This window comes from Xenopus tropicalis, chromosome 2 (genome assembly GCF_000004195.4).
Source record: "Xenopus tropicalis strain Nigerian chromosome 2, UCB_Xtro_10.0, whole genome shotgun sequence".
Classification (NCBI taxonomy): Eukaryota; Metazoa; Chordata; class Amphibia; order Anura; family Pipidae; genus Xenopus; species Xenopus tropicalis.
This window is the reverse complement of record NC_030678.2, coordinates 143,098,440-143,114,765: the sequence shown is the minus strand read 5'-3', so window position 1 is coordinate 143,114,765 and position 16,326 is coordinate 143,098,440. Positions and strand designations below refer to the sequence as shown.

General features: G+C 36.0%; 1 protein-coding gene across 4 annotated transcripts in view; it reads left to right on the top strand.

The window, feature by feature from the left end:
• The window catches only part of scn8a (sodium channel, voltage gated, type VIII alpha subunit), a 98,582-nt gene that overhangs the window by 55,655 nt on the left and 26,601 nt on the right, over positions 1-16,326 (top strand). For 2 of the 4 annotated variants that reach the window (XM_031895985.1, XM_031895986.1), the window contains exons 7-20: positions 444-665; positions 1,353-1,416; positions 2,530-2,671; positions 3,544-3,750; positions 4,252-4,542; positions 5,169-5,555; positions 7,102-7,234; positions 8,025-8,263; positions 10,266-10,439; positions 10,947-11,303; positions 12,197-12,667; positions 13,231-13,348; positions 13,856-14,010; positions 14,853-15,026. In XM_031895985.1, the coding sequence (XP_031751845.1) occupies positions 444-665; positions 1,353-1,416; positions 2,530-2,671; positions 3,544-3,750; positions 4,252-4,542; positions 5,169-5,555; positions 7,102-7,234; positions 8,025-8,263; positions 10,266-10,439; positions 10,947-11,303; positions 12,197-12,667; positions 13,231-13,348; positions 13,856-14,010; positions 14,853-15,026 (3,134 nt within the window). The remainder of the gene's footprint in view (positions 1-443; positions 666-1,352; positions 1,417-2,529; positions 2,672-3,543; positions 3,751-4,251; positions 4,543-5,168; positions 5,556-7,101; positions 7,235-8,024; positions 8,264-10,265; positions 10,440-10,946; positions 11,304-12,196; positions 12,668-13,230; positions 13,349-13,855; positions 14,011-14,852; positions 15,027-16,326) is intronic. The other 2 variants (XM_031895987.1, NM_001374728.1) reach the window with 1 other exon arrangement.

Genomic DNA, 16,326 nt, shown 5'->3' with positions numbered 1-16,326 from the left:
CCTAACCCTTTTGCTGGGGCCATTGAGCTTTCTTCTCCCTGTGAGCCTCTAACTGGAGAAGAACAGGAGACGTTCAGTACAATGTATCAGTAATTCTGTTTTACCAAGGAGATAACTCCAAGACACTTCTTTATATATTATGTGTTTTTTTAATTATGTAGTCAGTGTAGCTTTTAATTTTAAGACATATGATAATAAAACTTAATTATACACTTGCATTGATGTAGAAGCAAAATAATTTGATGCCTGTCTCATTTTTTCTTTCACTGTGAGCTCTGAGAACTTAATAGGATGCTTACAATTAGGAATACTGGTAAAACATATTCCATGTACTATAATAGTAAAGGGAGTTTTATACATACAGTGCTTATGGTTATCCCATTGGCAGATCTATCACTTATTAAGGAGTTTATTAATAATTTCCTGCTCTTTTTGCACCACAGGCCTGAAGACCATTGTAGGTGCCCTAATTCAGTCTGTGAAGAAGCTGTCAGATGTAATGATTTTGACAGTGTTTTGCCTCAGTGTCTTTGCTTTAATCGGTCTACAGCTTTTCATGGGCCATCTAAGGCGCAAATGTGTTGCTTGGCCTGTGGACATGGACCAGATGTACTTGGCCAATGGCAGCAAAGGATTCGATTTTGACGAATACATCATGAATGACAGTATGTTACACAGCATCCCATGAACTTATATCTGTACTTGTTTTAGTTGCAGCCAATTATATTGCCACTTTAAAGATTACAGAAATTATAGTTATGAATGCATATTGTATTTAATCAGCCATATATAAGCAAAGAACTTTTCAGTGGAGGGTTTTTGTCTGGAAAAAGTAAAAATGGTGTAGCATCTGCAGACAAGCTGACAAACTGATTCCCTGTAGATTTATTTAGAAAATCCAAAGCCATTTTGTTTTTGGCAGATACACAGGATGCTTTTTAAATATAAAAAGTGCTTTAGCTTAATGAGTCATAGCACTGCATACAAATTGTGGTGGTGCCTGATGCCCAGGTGTATGGCGACGTCCTAAAATGTCTGTAAGATAGAAAAATGGAGGTTGAAAAACTTACTTTATTCTTACTTATTCTGCCAGTGTACCACACAGACTCAATGTTTGGGGAGGGGCACCCATAAAAAAGGGATGGAGTGCCCCCCCCACCGAAATGTTGAGTTTGTGTGGTACACTGGCAGAATAAGTGGGTAAGTTTCCCAGACAAAATCTTCATGAGTTTGGCCTCCATTTTTCTATATTAATTAGGCATAAACAATATGTCCGAGCTTTATAATATTGTGTTACATGCTTTAAATTTAAGTTATTACAATGCTGTTTTATTCTCTCAAAACCCTTTCAGCAAACTTTTTTAAAGTCCATGGAGCAATCGATCCGTTACTCTGCGGTAATGGCTCAGACGCTGGGTAAGATATCAAGTTTTTGTTTTTGTCATTTTTCTATTAACAACACACCAGTGTGTTGCTGTTGAACCATTTCTTTTGCCATATTTAATTAGTCCTCACAATGAAAGGAAAAAAGTAAACCTTCTAGTATACATTCATTAAAGGATTCCAATGGTTACATTTTACAAGTTACATGTAGAAGGCAGTATTGGTTCATCCCTTTTTGTTCTGTGGGTGTGACTCTTAAAGGTTAGTCAAGCAAAATATACTTTACTTACACCATATAAACTATTTAAATCTTGTGTCCTTCAGTCTTGGAATTCACAATCACAGCAGGCAGGTAGGGGGAATGAGAGGAGTGCAATCACATCTAGGAAGTGCTGAATGGAAAGTGAAAGTAATTGCCTGCCCTACCGGGTTTTTATGTCTGAATGACAGGCCCCTTTAAAACAATGTCACAGGAGTCAGGTCTCTTTTAGGACCAGTGGGTGACAGGGTTTGAGGAGAGTTTATCGATATGAAAATACTGAACAATATACCCAGACATGTTCCATATTTAACTGATGTCATTAGTGTAAAATATGGAACAAGTACCTGGCATATTACTTTTCAAGGCCATGTCTTGCCTGAAGGTCAAGGATAAAATACATTCAAAGGTGGTTACTTTTATCATAATGAAATATTTCTCAACCATTGCGAATGGATGATAGAGCGCAAGGCGCTAGTGGTCAGTAATTGGTCTAATGAGCAAGCAATGTCAGCCCCCCAGTTAGATCTGAAAAAGCCTGAATAATTCTGCATACGCATCTAAAAGAGCAGTTTTCAACAAAACCATATTTATATGAAATAATGGGGTTTCATGCACCCCATACACTTCAGATGAGTCTTTGATTCTTGCTGTGGAGGTTTAAAATATGAAATTATTTAAGTTCTGCTATTAATTATACTTTACATTTTATGATGTGTATACCTTGCTACCTGAGGCAGATCCCATTGAAATACAGTGATACATGTAGTCATACAAATAATGCATTTTTCTTGGTCAGGGTACCATGCCATCTGCATTTGTATGGGTCATCTGTATAAGGAGTACAATGGTCTAATGGGGAATGAAATTTGATTTTTGTATTTCAGGCAATGCCCAGAGGGATACACATGTATGAAAGCAGGGAGGAACCCAAATTATGGCTATACTAGCTTTGATACATTTAGCTGGGCCTTCTTGGCTTTATTTCGCCTTATGACTCAGGATTTTTGGGAAAACTTGTACCAGTTAGTAAGTATGCATGCTTTCCTGGAGGTATACATGCATGCCTGTCTTTATACCTTTGTAGCAACCAGGTATTGCATCACTTCTTATGGAAATCCGCGGTGGAGGCTGAGGGCATTTTTTGTGTTTTTTTAATTAAAAAAATAAAAAATACAGGAAACCGAGGGCCACTCCCCAAAAATTTGCTGCATTAGGCACAGGCCTTATTATAAATACACCCCTGCCTTTGTCAGACACTCCCTGTGTCTCAGGATTAGGCCTTTCTCTCACACACTAGGAACAACCAGGACCCTGTCTCTCCTTCAGACACAAAGGAGAGGCCCGTCTCCTCCAGACATTCAAGGAAGAGCCCATAGATGTGAGAACACAGCCCTTTTACCTCTACAGACAGCTCCTCTCTTAGGGCGAAGACACACAGGGCGATTAGTCGCTGGGACTTTTCGAAAAAGTCACACAACCAGCACCAAGGGACTTATAGGGCCTTATAGCTCAAACAATATCAAGTGTTTTGCATGTATATACATGGTTATACATGTGATACACTTGAGATTATTTTAACTATAAGACCCTTTGTGCTAACATAATCAGGAGAGGGCACTCACCACCAAAACAAAAGATGCCTGGGTGCCGGGTAAGGTAGCCACCATGTGGCTATATATATATTGTAAACTGATAGTCGTCTTGCATAAGCATGCTCATCAAAGCTAAATGCATTCTTTTTTTGCTTAATAACACTTCTGCTATAAAATATGTATTTAAGTAATAAAATCTAAAAATATGAGTTTGTTAACCACATTTTCTTTTATAGAATATTTCAGTCAAATGGTCATGTGGTCAAATGATTACTTGCATTTGATATATATTTATTCTTATTTTAGACATTGCGTGCTTCTGGAAAAACATATATGATCTTCTTTGTCTTGGTTATCTTTGTGGGGTCATTTTACCTGGTGAATTTAATTCTGGCTGTAGTGGCCATGGCTTATGAAGAACAAAACCAAGCCACCTTGGAGGAAGCAGAGCGGAAGGAGAATGAATTTAAGGCAATGCTGGAACAGATGAAAAGGATGCAGGAAGAAGCTCAGGTCTGATGTTGTTCCAAGCACTAAGTAAAATGAGACTTGCACTATAAAACTGCTAATATTTTAAACCAGCAAAAAATAGAAATTTAACCTATAATTAAGTGAACAAGCTTACTTACTTTATATCATTCTTAATGGAGGCCATAGATAACCCAGCTTTTTTGTTTTTAATCCCTCCGTTGAAAAGTTAATTCAAAGTTTAAATCTTTGTCGCAAAATAATTGTATATTTTAATTTTATGTTTTAATATTATATAGAATGTACATTTATAATGTATATGTACATTATATAGTTAAATAATTGTTGCCTAACATGGGAAGTGGATACATCAGTGACTGCATTTCAGAAAAGTACACACTGTGGCTTAATATGTTCCCACAGTTTAGACTGTATCCTAAGCAGTGTATTGGATGTCTTTATTTTATTTTAATATGGATGCTTTCAAGAAAATACAAATTTGTTTTAGAGTGCAGGACTTGTCTATGTGCTTTGTGTTTGTATTAGGCTGCAGCAAATGCTACATCTGCTGGCACAGTGACTGAGGATGCTGTGGAAGATGAAGATGGAGAGGCCCGGATGTCTCACACATCTTCTGAGTTCTCCAAACCAAGTTCAAAGAGTGCCAAGGAAAGGAGAAATCGTAGAAAGAAGCGGAAACAGAAAGAATTGTCTGAAGGGGAAGAGAAAGGAGATAGTGAAAAGGTGTACAAGTCTGAGTCTGAAGATGGGGTAAAAAGAAGAGGCTTCTGGTACCCTGATAATAGACTGGGAAGAAGGTTTTCAATCATGAACCAGGTATTGCCCATATTCAGGCAATGAAGGCTTTTTTGGTCTGTTAATATATACAACAAACTTTTTATGTGCTTATTCATTTAAGTTGTTTTATTTCATTTTAATAGACTTTAAATAACCAGTGTTGTGTTAGGAGATTAGCTCCATTATTCAGATCTTAATGAGTGGCTGATGGTTTTTTTCATGTAATCATTTACCAGGTCCAGGTCTCTCTCTTAGTGAATGTCTCATTTTTTTTAACTGTACAAACCATTTTTTTGAGGAGGAAAAACCTGTTTTATGTACGTGTAAAATATTACATGAAATTACTATTATGATATTCCTGTTGAAAAGTTCCCCACATTTATAAAAATGTTTTATTTTGTTTGTAGATTCTGCATTGACCTTAAGGTATATTGAGTGTTTAGGTCACATAATAGCCTATACCTTTTCCAAAAGATGTACCGTTAATTTATTTTGTGTGCTAATCCTGTCACAACAGGATAGAATGGGGAAGGACGTGTAAAGACAAACACAACCCCCAAGAGAGGGCAAGAAATGAAGATTATAACTAAAAATTGGTGCAATTACTGGTGACTATCTTATGTTTTTTTCCATTTAAAAAGGATTATCCTTATTGTTTGTTGCAGTCTCTTCTGAGCATACCAGGGTCTCCATACCTATCAAGACACAACAGCAAGAGCAGTATATTCAGTTTTAGAGGACGTTTCAGGGATCCAGTCTCTGAAAATGAGTTTGCAGATGACGAACACAGCACAGTAGAAGAGAGCGAAGGCCGACGCGATTCCCTTTTCATCCCAGTCCGTGGACATGACAGAAGGAACAGCTACAATAGTGGTTACAGTCAGGGCAGTCGATCGTCTCGCATCCTCCAGAACCTGCGGAGAAATCCGAAAAGGAATAGCACGGTGGATTGTAACGGCGTGGTCTCTCTGATTGGTGGTCCAGGCTCCAATATCCCTGGTGGACGTCTTCTGCCTGAGGTGAAAATAGATAAGGCAGCTACTGATGACAGCGTAAGGAAGTCAATAAGTAGTTTAGTATAGGCATCGTGGTCTACCCTTCTGCTTTCCTGTATGCCACCCACAAAGTCTGAAATGGATCCCTCCCTGATGGAATGAGTATTGGTTTATCCTAACCTCAGATGCTAACCTGTCTGGAGACTTGTAAAGAGACTGATTATTCTTTTTATTTTCCTAAATTTTAATTAACCTGTAGCCAAAAGCAGTCTGAAATGGTATATTTGGTACACAGTTTGTTTATATTTGCTATAAGGTTGTGTACATGAACTGATTTAAGTATACAGTTGCTCATTGAGCAAACGGCTTTTTTCACATTTATTGAATATTCCAAAATTGCACTAAGTAAGCATTTTTGGAAAGATGAATCGAGATGCCAGGCTACTAAATAGTTTTCCATAAAACAGCCATAAACAGCCTTAACACATCGAAACTATAAATTCCAGGTCGCTTTTGGCTCATGGACAAATTTAACTTTCTCTTTTCTTATCTTTTCTTCTTTGTGTTAGTTAAGTTAAATGTTCTTTCCTGGTTTAGATAGCATGTTAGTTTTCTCTATTAATCATTTTTTACCTTTCTAACCTAGCATGGGAGATTATACATTTAGCATGATGCATGTTCAGATACCCACTGATTAAAGATGATTGATATTTTATTGTGCTACTATCTGACTACACCTATATCAAAGCAGAACGACCTGGGTCTCTCCAGCTTTTGTGAAGTAAAACCCATCAGCTGCAGTTCATTGGAACTTTAGTTTTAGCACAGCTGGAGGACCACAGGTTGCCTAACTATACCATTTGTAACTACACTAAAAGGATAAACTGCCCTAAGATCAAATACACCAAACATGATAACAAAATGTTGCTTCTTCTTTGTATTATGCCAAGAGTGTCCAAACATGCATCCTGGTTTCTTGTAGGCTTAAGAATCCAGCTAGGGGTAGGCAATTTTAGAACAGTTTGCAGTAGAACTACAAATAATTTTAGACTCTGGCCTTAGAATCATCTAGAACCAAAATTTCAGGCTGAACTCTAATGCCAATGAGCAATGCTCAGTTTTAAAAGAAAGTGTGGCAAATCAATGGAAAATCATAGACCACTTTTACTGTATCTAGAAAATATATTTTTTAGATACAAGAATATAGTATTTACAAGTAATAGTATTTTGTATAATGTAACTAGGCATTTACAATATTGCCCTGAGCTAGACATAGTAGAAACTATTAGGCCTGTTTGTTTAGAATTCTGTACTGTGGAATTCCATTAATAATCTTCTGAAGATTGTAATACAGTACAGTACAGTATGATAATACATTGTAAAGTTATTCTTTAGTTTATTTTAGTGAAAGAACAGAAATTCTGAAAGGTATGAAAGCATGCTGATCAAATCACTAGGGAATGGTTGTATGGCTCCATGCTCCAGCTGTTTCTTGCAGATACACTCTTTAAATGTACAAAGCAACTTGGTTTCTCAGCATTCGGATCCTAAGAATGCAGAGACTTGTGTGTTCTCTGTATAAATGAATGTATGTGTTCTGCAGCCTACAACAGAAGTAGAAGTGAAAAGGAAGCCTTCAGGATCTCTTCGTGTGTCCATGGACCAGTTGACTGCATCTTTTGGAAGGAAGAGAGCCAATAGTATTCTGAGTGTTGTAACTCAGACTTTAGTGGAAGGTAACATATTAATACTACTATTAATCATACCTGTGCCACAGTTTTAGTGTATGCAACTCCTGTATGTTTTAACATTGAGGGGCTGATCATTGATCAATGTCCCTGGTCAGGCATAGTGGTTGTAGAAAAGGCATGTGACTTCCTGTGGTTACTCGCCTTTTCGGCAAGCAAGTGGCTTTATTTTTTCCGAACCTTTTTTTAAAAAATGAATATGGGCAAATTTATATATATATCTATATATTATTTATATGTAGCAATTCTAGTTTTTTATGTTAAAAATCATTCATTTGAATAATGGTTTAAAAAAAAAAATATATTAAGCAAAAAAAAAAAAGTGAATGTAAAACTTGCATCTAAAAACTTGCAAAGCCATGTAGAAGTTCATGGGCACTGTTCTTGTTAAATTGTTTAGTCAGATTTTTTTGAGCTTTGTTACCCATTAAAAATGATGCAAAAATTACAAATTTGAGTTATTTTTGTTATGGGGTTTTTTTGTACACGTTTTGTTATTTGGATTTTGTAATAAAGAATTTACATTTACATTTTTTTCATTTTTTCTTAATTCAAAGTTATTTAAAGTTGGAAAAAAATACAACAATTCTACAAAAATGAATTTTAGTAAATAAGCCTGGCAAGCTTATTATTTGCAGAAAGAAAAAAAAATTAGACTGAGTGTGACTGAATATGTGTGTGTTAATGTATGTCTTATATAAATGCAGGAATGTCAAGTTTCTTTAGATATTCATCAGTACAGATGTTTCTAATGTTTTTCCTTTTTTTCTATCCAAAGAGCTGGAGGAATCACAAAGAAAGTGTCCCCCTTGTTGGTACAAATTCGCAGACACCTATCTAATATGGACTTGCTGTCCTTTGTGGATTCGCATTAAAACCATTGTGAACATGATTGTAATGGATCCCTTTGTGGACTTGACCATCACCATTTGTATTGTTCTTAACACTTTATTTATGGCTATGGAACACTATCCAATGACACCACATTTTGAAAATGTTTTGGTTGTGGGAAATCTGGTAAGAACTGTTTTAACTTATATTACTGTGCTCAGTTTTTTGTAGCATAAGAATTGCAACTCTAAATAAAATAAAAAGTGTTTGACAAGCTCGCGTTGACATATACATGCATTGACATATTCTAATTTGAGATATTTATTTATTTTTTAACCAATGCTTCTAGGTGGGTATATAAGGTCATGACCAAACATATTGCACCTTTCTTGTATAAATAAATTTAAAGCAACTGGACTTGTTTGGTAATCATTGAAGATGTTTCACTACTCATCCGAGCAGCTTCTTCAGTTCAACTGACTGGTATGGGAAGTCCTCAGCATATATACTCTTCCACTAATCCAATCACAATGGCACTTTGTAACTCTTCAGAAAGGTGACATCTGAAACTCACAGAGGTGTAAATGCTGTGGAGCTACTTTGAAAGGATTACTTTGAAAGTATCATGCAACTCTTCAAAACAGGTGTTACTTGTTAGAGTTGCATGAATGGATGTGTGAAGAGTTCTGAAACTGCCTGGGTACAGATGTTGCTCATTGTGATTGGATTAGTGGAAGAGTATATATGCTGAGGACTTCCCATACCAGTCAGTTGAACTGAAGAAGCTGCTCGGATGAGTAGTGAAACGTCTTCAATGATTACCAAACAAGTCCAGTTGCTTTAAATTTATTTATACTAGATATACCATGACCTGGATGAATGAAAATCTTCATAGACATATTGCACCTTTGTGCTTTTTAAGCTTAACAAAATCAGGTTTTCACAATTGCTTCTTCCACCGAGAAGAGCACAGTCCTTTGGTTTTACACTAAAAACCTAAGATATCCTTTCAGATCTTAAAACAATAGCTGGCAGAATTGCTGACACCCAAGCAACTAGCATTATGTTGCTGTTCTGACAATGGACTCATTATTAGTGATGGGCGAAACAATTTTCCAGGCATGGACTCACACCAAATTTCCGCATTTCGCCATTGACAGATTTTTTGGCGAAAAAGGCGACAAAATTTGCAGACTAAAAATTGTCGCTTACATCAAAATAAATAGTTGTGTAGCAAATTTTTAAATGTTTTTTATGCACAACATTTCCACCATTTCGCAAATTTTTCGCCACTTCGCAAATCTTTCGCAAGGTTCGCAGATTTTCCAGTGAAGCGAAACAGGACAGATTCGCTCATCACTACTCATTATTCCAAGGACAAGGAGCCATTTATTCACAATTGCAGTCGAGAAGAAGACAGTGTTTAGGGCTGGTTGTGGACAATACAGTAGTCAGTTCAAACAGGTGATTTTTAAAGTCACGGTTGCTTTTAAGCAGCATTTTACACTGCTGTCTTATTTATATCACAAAGACCTGATAATGTCTTCTCCAACCACAGAATCCCCAAACCCTTCATTTTAACACCGTTTTCAAAGAATGCAGTATGATTGCTGCTGCATGGCTGTACCTCATTTATTTTTGGCATTCCAGTTATAAAGCTTGTTCCCTGTTTGGAATGGTAATAACTGTGGCTAGCAAGCTGAGCACATAACCATGCAATAGCTGCATCCCCTACTGTATATAGAATTTAATGGATTTTGTCTTTGTGTGGACAACACAAAACCAGCTTTGTAGATATGTAAATGGAACATGCCCCATGTTAAAGCTGATATTGTTCTTTTAGTCGGCCCTTTAGTGTTTCTGGCAGTGTGCAAGGACTAGTGTACTTAACAATAGTGCATATCTTCACTTCTGCCTTTTATAAAAAGATTCATGTAAATTTGTTACTATAATCCTCAAGTGGCATGAAATACCTGTAAAATATATCTTTATACTTTGTATTTGTCATTTCTAATAGAAGTTACAATGAATATGTACATAGTGTATTGCATGCATGTTCTTCTGTTGCACTTGAGTTATGTTTACTTGGAATTCTGCTGATGATGTCTTTGGTTACAATACAATTTGCTGTGTGTCAACTAAAAGTGATACTATGATTAATACATGGTTATTTCTTTTTTCCCCCCAGGTTTTCACTGGCATTTTTACAGCAGAAATGTTCTTGAAGTTGATAGCGATGGATCCATATTACTATTTTCAGGAGGGCTGGAACATATTTGATGGTTTTATTGTTTCGCTCAGTTTAATGGAATTAGGACTTCAGGACGTTGAGGGGCTTTCTGTGCTGCGCTCCTTCCGCTTGGTATGACAAAGTTCCATTCACTTTTTGGGAATGTTTAAAAGGAATTATGTTAATATGTTATGAGTAATGTCACAGAATATTTAGAATTAGACAATTAAGTTAAATGACCTGTTTTAAATGAGACGTATAACAATTAAACACTGAATAATATAGTAATTTAATAACTACTTTAATGTAAAGAAGCTGTTACCGGGAATGCTTGGGACCTGTGGATTTATGGGTAAAGGATCTTTTGGTAATTCACCATACCTTAAGTAAACTTTTAACCATTAACTAAACCCAATAGGATTGTTTTTCCTCCAATAAGGATACATGCAGCTTGGTTACCACCAAGAACGAGGTACTGTTTTATTCCTATATTCCTATTTTTTTCCATTCCTATATTTTCCACATAATGTGTTCCTGGATCGTAGATCCTATACCTGTATATGATCTTTTATATGTTTTTGTTTAGCTTTTTTAAAGCAGTGCAAATAATATATCTTTTTTTTTTTTTTCCGTCCACAGCTGAGAGTCTTCAAACTAGCTAAATCATGGCCGACATTAAACATGCTGATAAAAATCATTGGGAATTCTGTTGGTGCCTTGGGGAACTTGACCTTGGTGCTTGCCATTATCGTTTTCATTTTTGCTGTAGTGGGCATGCAGCTGTTTGGCAAAAGCTATAAGGACTGTGTCTGCAAGATAAACCCAGAATGTGTATTGCCACGCTGGCACATGAATGATTTTTTTCATTCCTTCCTTATTGTTTTCCGGGTATTATGTGGAGAGTGGATTGAAACCATGTGGGACTGCATGGAGGTTGCTGGACAAGCCATGTGTATTATTGTCTTCATGATGGTGATGGTCATTGGTAATCTGGTGGTCAGTATATATTTGTTCCTTTTGTTCTGAAAACAGTATGAACTTGCACCAGTGCAGTAACACACTGAGACCAATCAACAGTTAGCTTTTATTGGGCAACTTGCACTAGCCTAATCTAAACTCATTACTGATTGGTTGCCATGAGCTACTGTGCTATAGACTATGAATAAAGTGCTGCAGCAGATGTAAAATATTTTGCTCATTTGCAACATGTGCACCAAGTATTGTCTATGAGAATGCACAAGATTCAGTTTGTGTGATTACATTTTCTACAGCACATTGGGGCTGATTTATGAATGATTGTGTCTCAGGTTCAGACAATTTGAAGTAAAAAATGCAAGTACGAGAATAATAATCCATGATCCATTTAAAATAAATAAACAGTCACCAGATTTTAGGTGGCATGAAGTGCAAACCCACTTCTCTGATGCCAAAACTCCTCAATACTTTTAATAATATACACAATGAAATCAGAGATGGATGGGTTGGGTGCAGGTATACAAATCAGAAGCAAGGACACTTGCTGGGGTCAATTTTCCCACAGGACACGGAATCTAAAATGGATTCAGTCCCCCTGAAACAGGGGCCAATGTTAACCTTACTATTGAGTGCAGGCTGCCTAAACAATTATATCTAAGAAGGCTTTTTTCTTTTTTAAAGTCAGTGTCATATTTAACTGAACAAAAAGTCTTACAGTGCTATTATAATTATAGCTTTTAGAATTTAAACAAGGTTTACGTAGAATTTATCACCACATATTTCCGATTCGTGATATATTTCAGAAGTGTTCTCATCCATTGAATCCATATAACATTTACATAAAATGGCTGCTCATAGCAGTTTTCATAAAATCATTTAATATTTTTCTTGATTTCTCACTTACCACTCCTTAGGTGCTGAACCTTTTTCTGGCTTTACTGCTGAGCTCATTTAGCGCAGACAACCTGGCAGCTACAGATGATGATGGGGAGATGAACAACCTGCAGATATCTGTCATTCGAATCAAAAAAGGGATTGCTTGGATTAAGCTCAAAGCGCATGATTTTATGCAAAAGCATTTTAAAAAGAAAGACGCCGATGAAGTTAAACCTCTGGATGAAATGTATGAGAAGAAGATGAACTGTTTGGCAAACAATACAGGTGCTGATATCCACAGAGATATGGATTACCCAAAGAATGGAAATGGAACTACCAGTGGCATTGGGAGTAGTGTGGAAAAATACATGATAGATGAGGATCACATGTCTTTCATACATAACCCTAACCTCACCGTTAAAGTGCCCATTGCAGTTGGAGAGTCAGATTTTGAAAATCTTAACACGGAGGATTTCAGCAGTGCGTCTGATGAAGAAGGCAGCAAAGATGTGAGAATTTATGTATAAGACAATGCTCACTTTCAGTTTAGATGTTTAAAAGAAAGGGGGATTGTGTGTACGTTTAAACAGGGATGTTCCAGGGGGCCATGGAATACATATTATCCTCCAAGGAATATTTATTTATAGTGAACCACATTTACTATAATGATTGGACAGTACTGGTCTAAATGTTTTATTTAGTAACCATAGAGAGTTGTTCTTTTTCAAACAGAGCTGTTCTCTTTCACTCAAAAAAAAAACAAACAAAAAACAACTACCTACCATGTTTTTGAAAGGTTATTGCCATTGAGGGCAGTGGAGTTAACTCTTGATGGTAAAGAGCAAAGTTGGGAAAATGCCTGAACTCGCTCAGTGCTCCATTGCCCTTAGGCAATTAATGTATTAAACCAGGGTAAAATAAAGTTACAAAAAAAGTATGTTGCAATAGCTCTGTACAGTTTCTGTAATCCTGGCAGAACCAAAGTGAAGAGACATCAACTTTCTAGAATTGTACAGTTATATAGTCACAATAAATGCATTTTATAACTGCATTTTTATTCATGTGGTTGCAGAAACTGGATGACACCAGTTCTTCAGAAGGAAGTACAATTGATATAAAACCAGAAGCTGAGGAAGTTCCTGTAGAGCAACCAGAAGAGTATTTAGATCCGGATAACTGCTTTACTGAAGGTAAGTAAACATACTCCTCATAAGTCAATCATCCATTCTCTTTTCAAATAATAAAAAATCCAAATAATCATGGCTGTTAAGAACCTTAACAATTCTAAAAACAAAGGGTTATTTTATGTCTGATCAATCAAGATGCATGGAATATGCTTGTCTAAACAGGCAAGTCTATAGGGATGGTTTGGAAGGAAGGGGGGAGAGTATGAAGGCAGGGAGTTCCAGAGAATAGCTGAAGCCCAAGAGAAGTCTTGCAGTTGGAAATGGGATACAATGATGAGAAGAATGCACTCCTTCATGTGAAGGAGTGTATTTTGAGACCAGAGCTGGGATATAGGGAGGAGCATGTTAATTGAGACCCGAATCTGCAACTGGAAAACTTTTAGCTTTGTCAGGTAAATGTTTCCACTCACATTCAGTTAGTGAAGTAGGTTCTTAGTAGGATGTTTCATTCTGTATTATGTTCAACAGCCTTTGGTTGTGTTAGTAGCCACATTGTCTGTTTTCCTTAAGGCTGTGTGGCTCGTTTTAAGTGTTGCCAAGTCAGTGTGGAAGAAGGTTTGGGTAAAAGTTGGTGGACACTGCGGAAAACCTGTTTCCTCATAGTGGAGCACAACTGGTTTGAAACCTTCATCATTTTCATGATATTGTTAAGCAGTGGAGCGCTGGTAAGTTTTGCTATCAAAATATGTTTGTATATGTCTCTGTTTATATGCAGAAAGCTTTTCAGTTAGCATAGCCTCAATATTGGTGCACATACATTTTTTTTTTTTTTTAAATGATTAGTAATAGAAATAATAAAATTACATAAACAGTGGTCAAATATCCTTTTATCCTGTCTGATGTAGTGACAGATACATATAATCTACAGTTCTACATGTTTCACTTTCTGGCATTACAGGTCTTCTATTTAGACTAACAAACCAACATGTCAATGGAGCAAAACTGCACCACCAAGATTATTTTTTCATAATTTTTTTTGTGATACTTTTTTTGGACCAGTTTATTGAATTAAATAAACTGACCTCTTTCTTCTGTGTCACCTAGTCAATAATGTATTAATATGTAAGGCAGATGAGAGTGAGTGAGTGAGAAGAGTGTTTTGTTGGAGTAAAGGGGTGTTGCTGTAAATGTCCATTGTTAATAATGTCTCTGTCCATGTGAAAGATATGAACTTGCCTTCTTTACAAAGTGAAGACCCCCATTTTTATTTCTTTATATAGAATATTGATAGGATATTTTATACAGTTAGTGTTTCCCTAGTGTAAAAGAATAAGATAATTAGGACTGCCCCTTGTATAATCTGAAACTCCACCCCCACTGATCATAACTTGCATAAACAGTGAAAATATTGGCAGTGATTTGGGCTCTTTGGTAAACAAGTTATTTCACCTTAACTTTCATAGCTCTGGGATTTTCTTTTAGGGATATCTCTAAGTGAATCTGCTTATGGGTCTATTATTAATTGTTCATACATTTTAAAAAGTAATTTCCCTTGTGTTTTTGACAGGCCTTTGAGGATGTTTACATAGAACAGCGGAAAACCATTCGAACGATCCTTGAATATGCAGATAAAGTTTTCACTTACATTTTCATATTGGAAATGTTGCTGAAATGGTTGGCATATGGATTTGTGAAGTTCTTCACTAATGCCTGGTGTTGGCTAGACTTCCTCATTGTTGATGTATGTATCTGCTTATTTTTTTTTTTCAATTGTCAATTTTGGTATTTGGTAACCAAAACAAGTTTTCCCTGCAAATCGAATTCTTTTTCAGACATGATAACTAATAGGAAGCACTTAGTAAAGTAAGACTTTAATGTCAGTTACAGTTAGTCTAGGTTTTTGTCATCAACTATGACTTTTCTATTGTGGAAGAATAACTCTTTATTGGGTAGTTATCTGTTTTTTCCTTCCAAAATGAAAAGTGGTAGTTCTCTTACCGCAGATCTTAATTCGCTGAGTAAGATTATGCATGTGTGCTTGGTTTTACAATTTTTTCCTGTTTTATATATATATATATATATATATATATATATATATATATATATATATATATATATATATATGTTGAATAACAGTATACAGTAGATTAAAATGTTTTTATATAATGCAATGATTTAATCCCGCAATGGCCAAAGTAGCAGTGCTCCTGAACCTTACGCTTGGGGGTCGTACAATGTCAGTCTATCACACAATTTCTCCATGTCTGGCACAGTATTATCCTTCTGCTGGAATGGTGCTAGTGTGTGATGTAATATATAGTGGAAATAAAATGCATCTGAGACTCATTTCTTCTACATTACATACTTCTGTGCTTTTGACTAGTACTATAGAGGGTCTTTGTTATCTCTTTAAACATATATGATTCAACAGAAAGAAAATTGCTGCAAACATTTTTGTAGAAAAAAAAATGCTTACCCTTTGTTGCTGCAGTATTTACAGTGATGCAAAAATTATATTAAATATGTGTAAGCCTTCCAAACTACTGAACAAAAGCAATTTATATTGTGTCTAGAATACACACATTAAGGGGCAGATTAATCAAAGTGTGAAATTAGAGCTTGCCACAGAAAAATTCACCCACTTCACCTATTGGATTTTAAGAAGAGTATTTATCAATGTGAGAAAGTTAGAGTTCACCATTTGATAAATATACTTCTAAAAATCCCATAAAATGAGGAGAAAGTGAGCTAACGCTGCCCCTTAATGTTGGTTTATAGGTGTATAAAGTTAAATGAATTAGTTTGACCATTTTAATTCTGCCACCTGCTGTCATTATGATTGCATTATTGTCCTAATATGTGAGCAGTTACACAATAAAGCCTATGGAATAAGACACCAGTATGAGTCAGATGTAGAAGTCAAGAAGCTCCTAGGGAGGATTGTTTTGCCTGCTCTTTTAGGACAGGTAATAGCCTTCTTCAAACGAACCAGGTTGTATTTCAATAGGAGTGGCAAAGAAATCACCTCTAGAAAATTAACT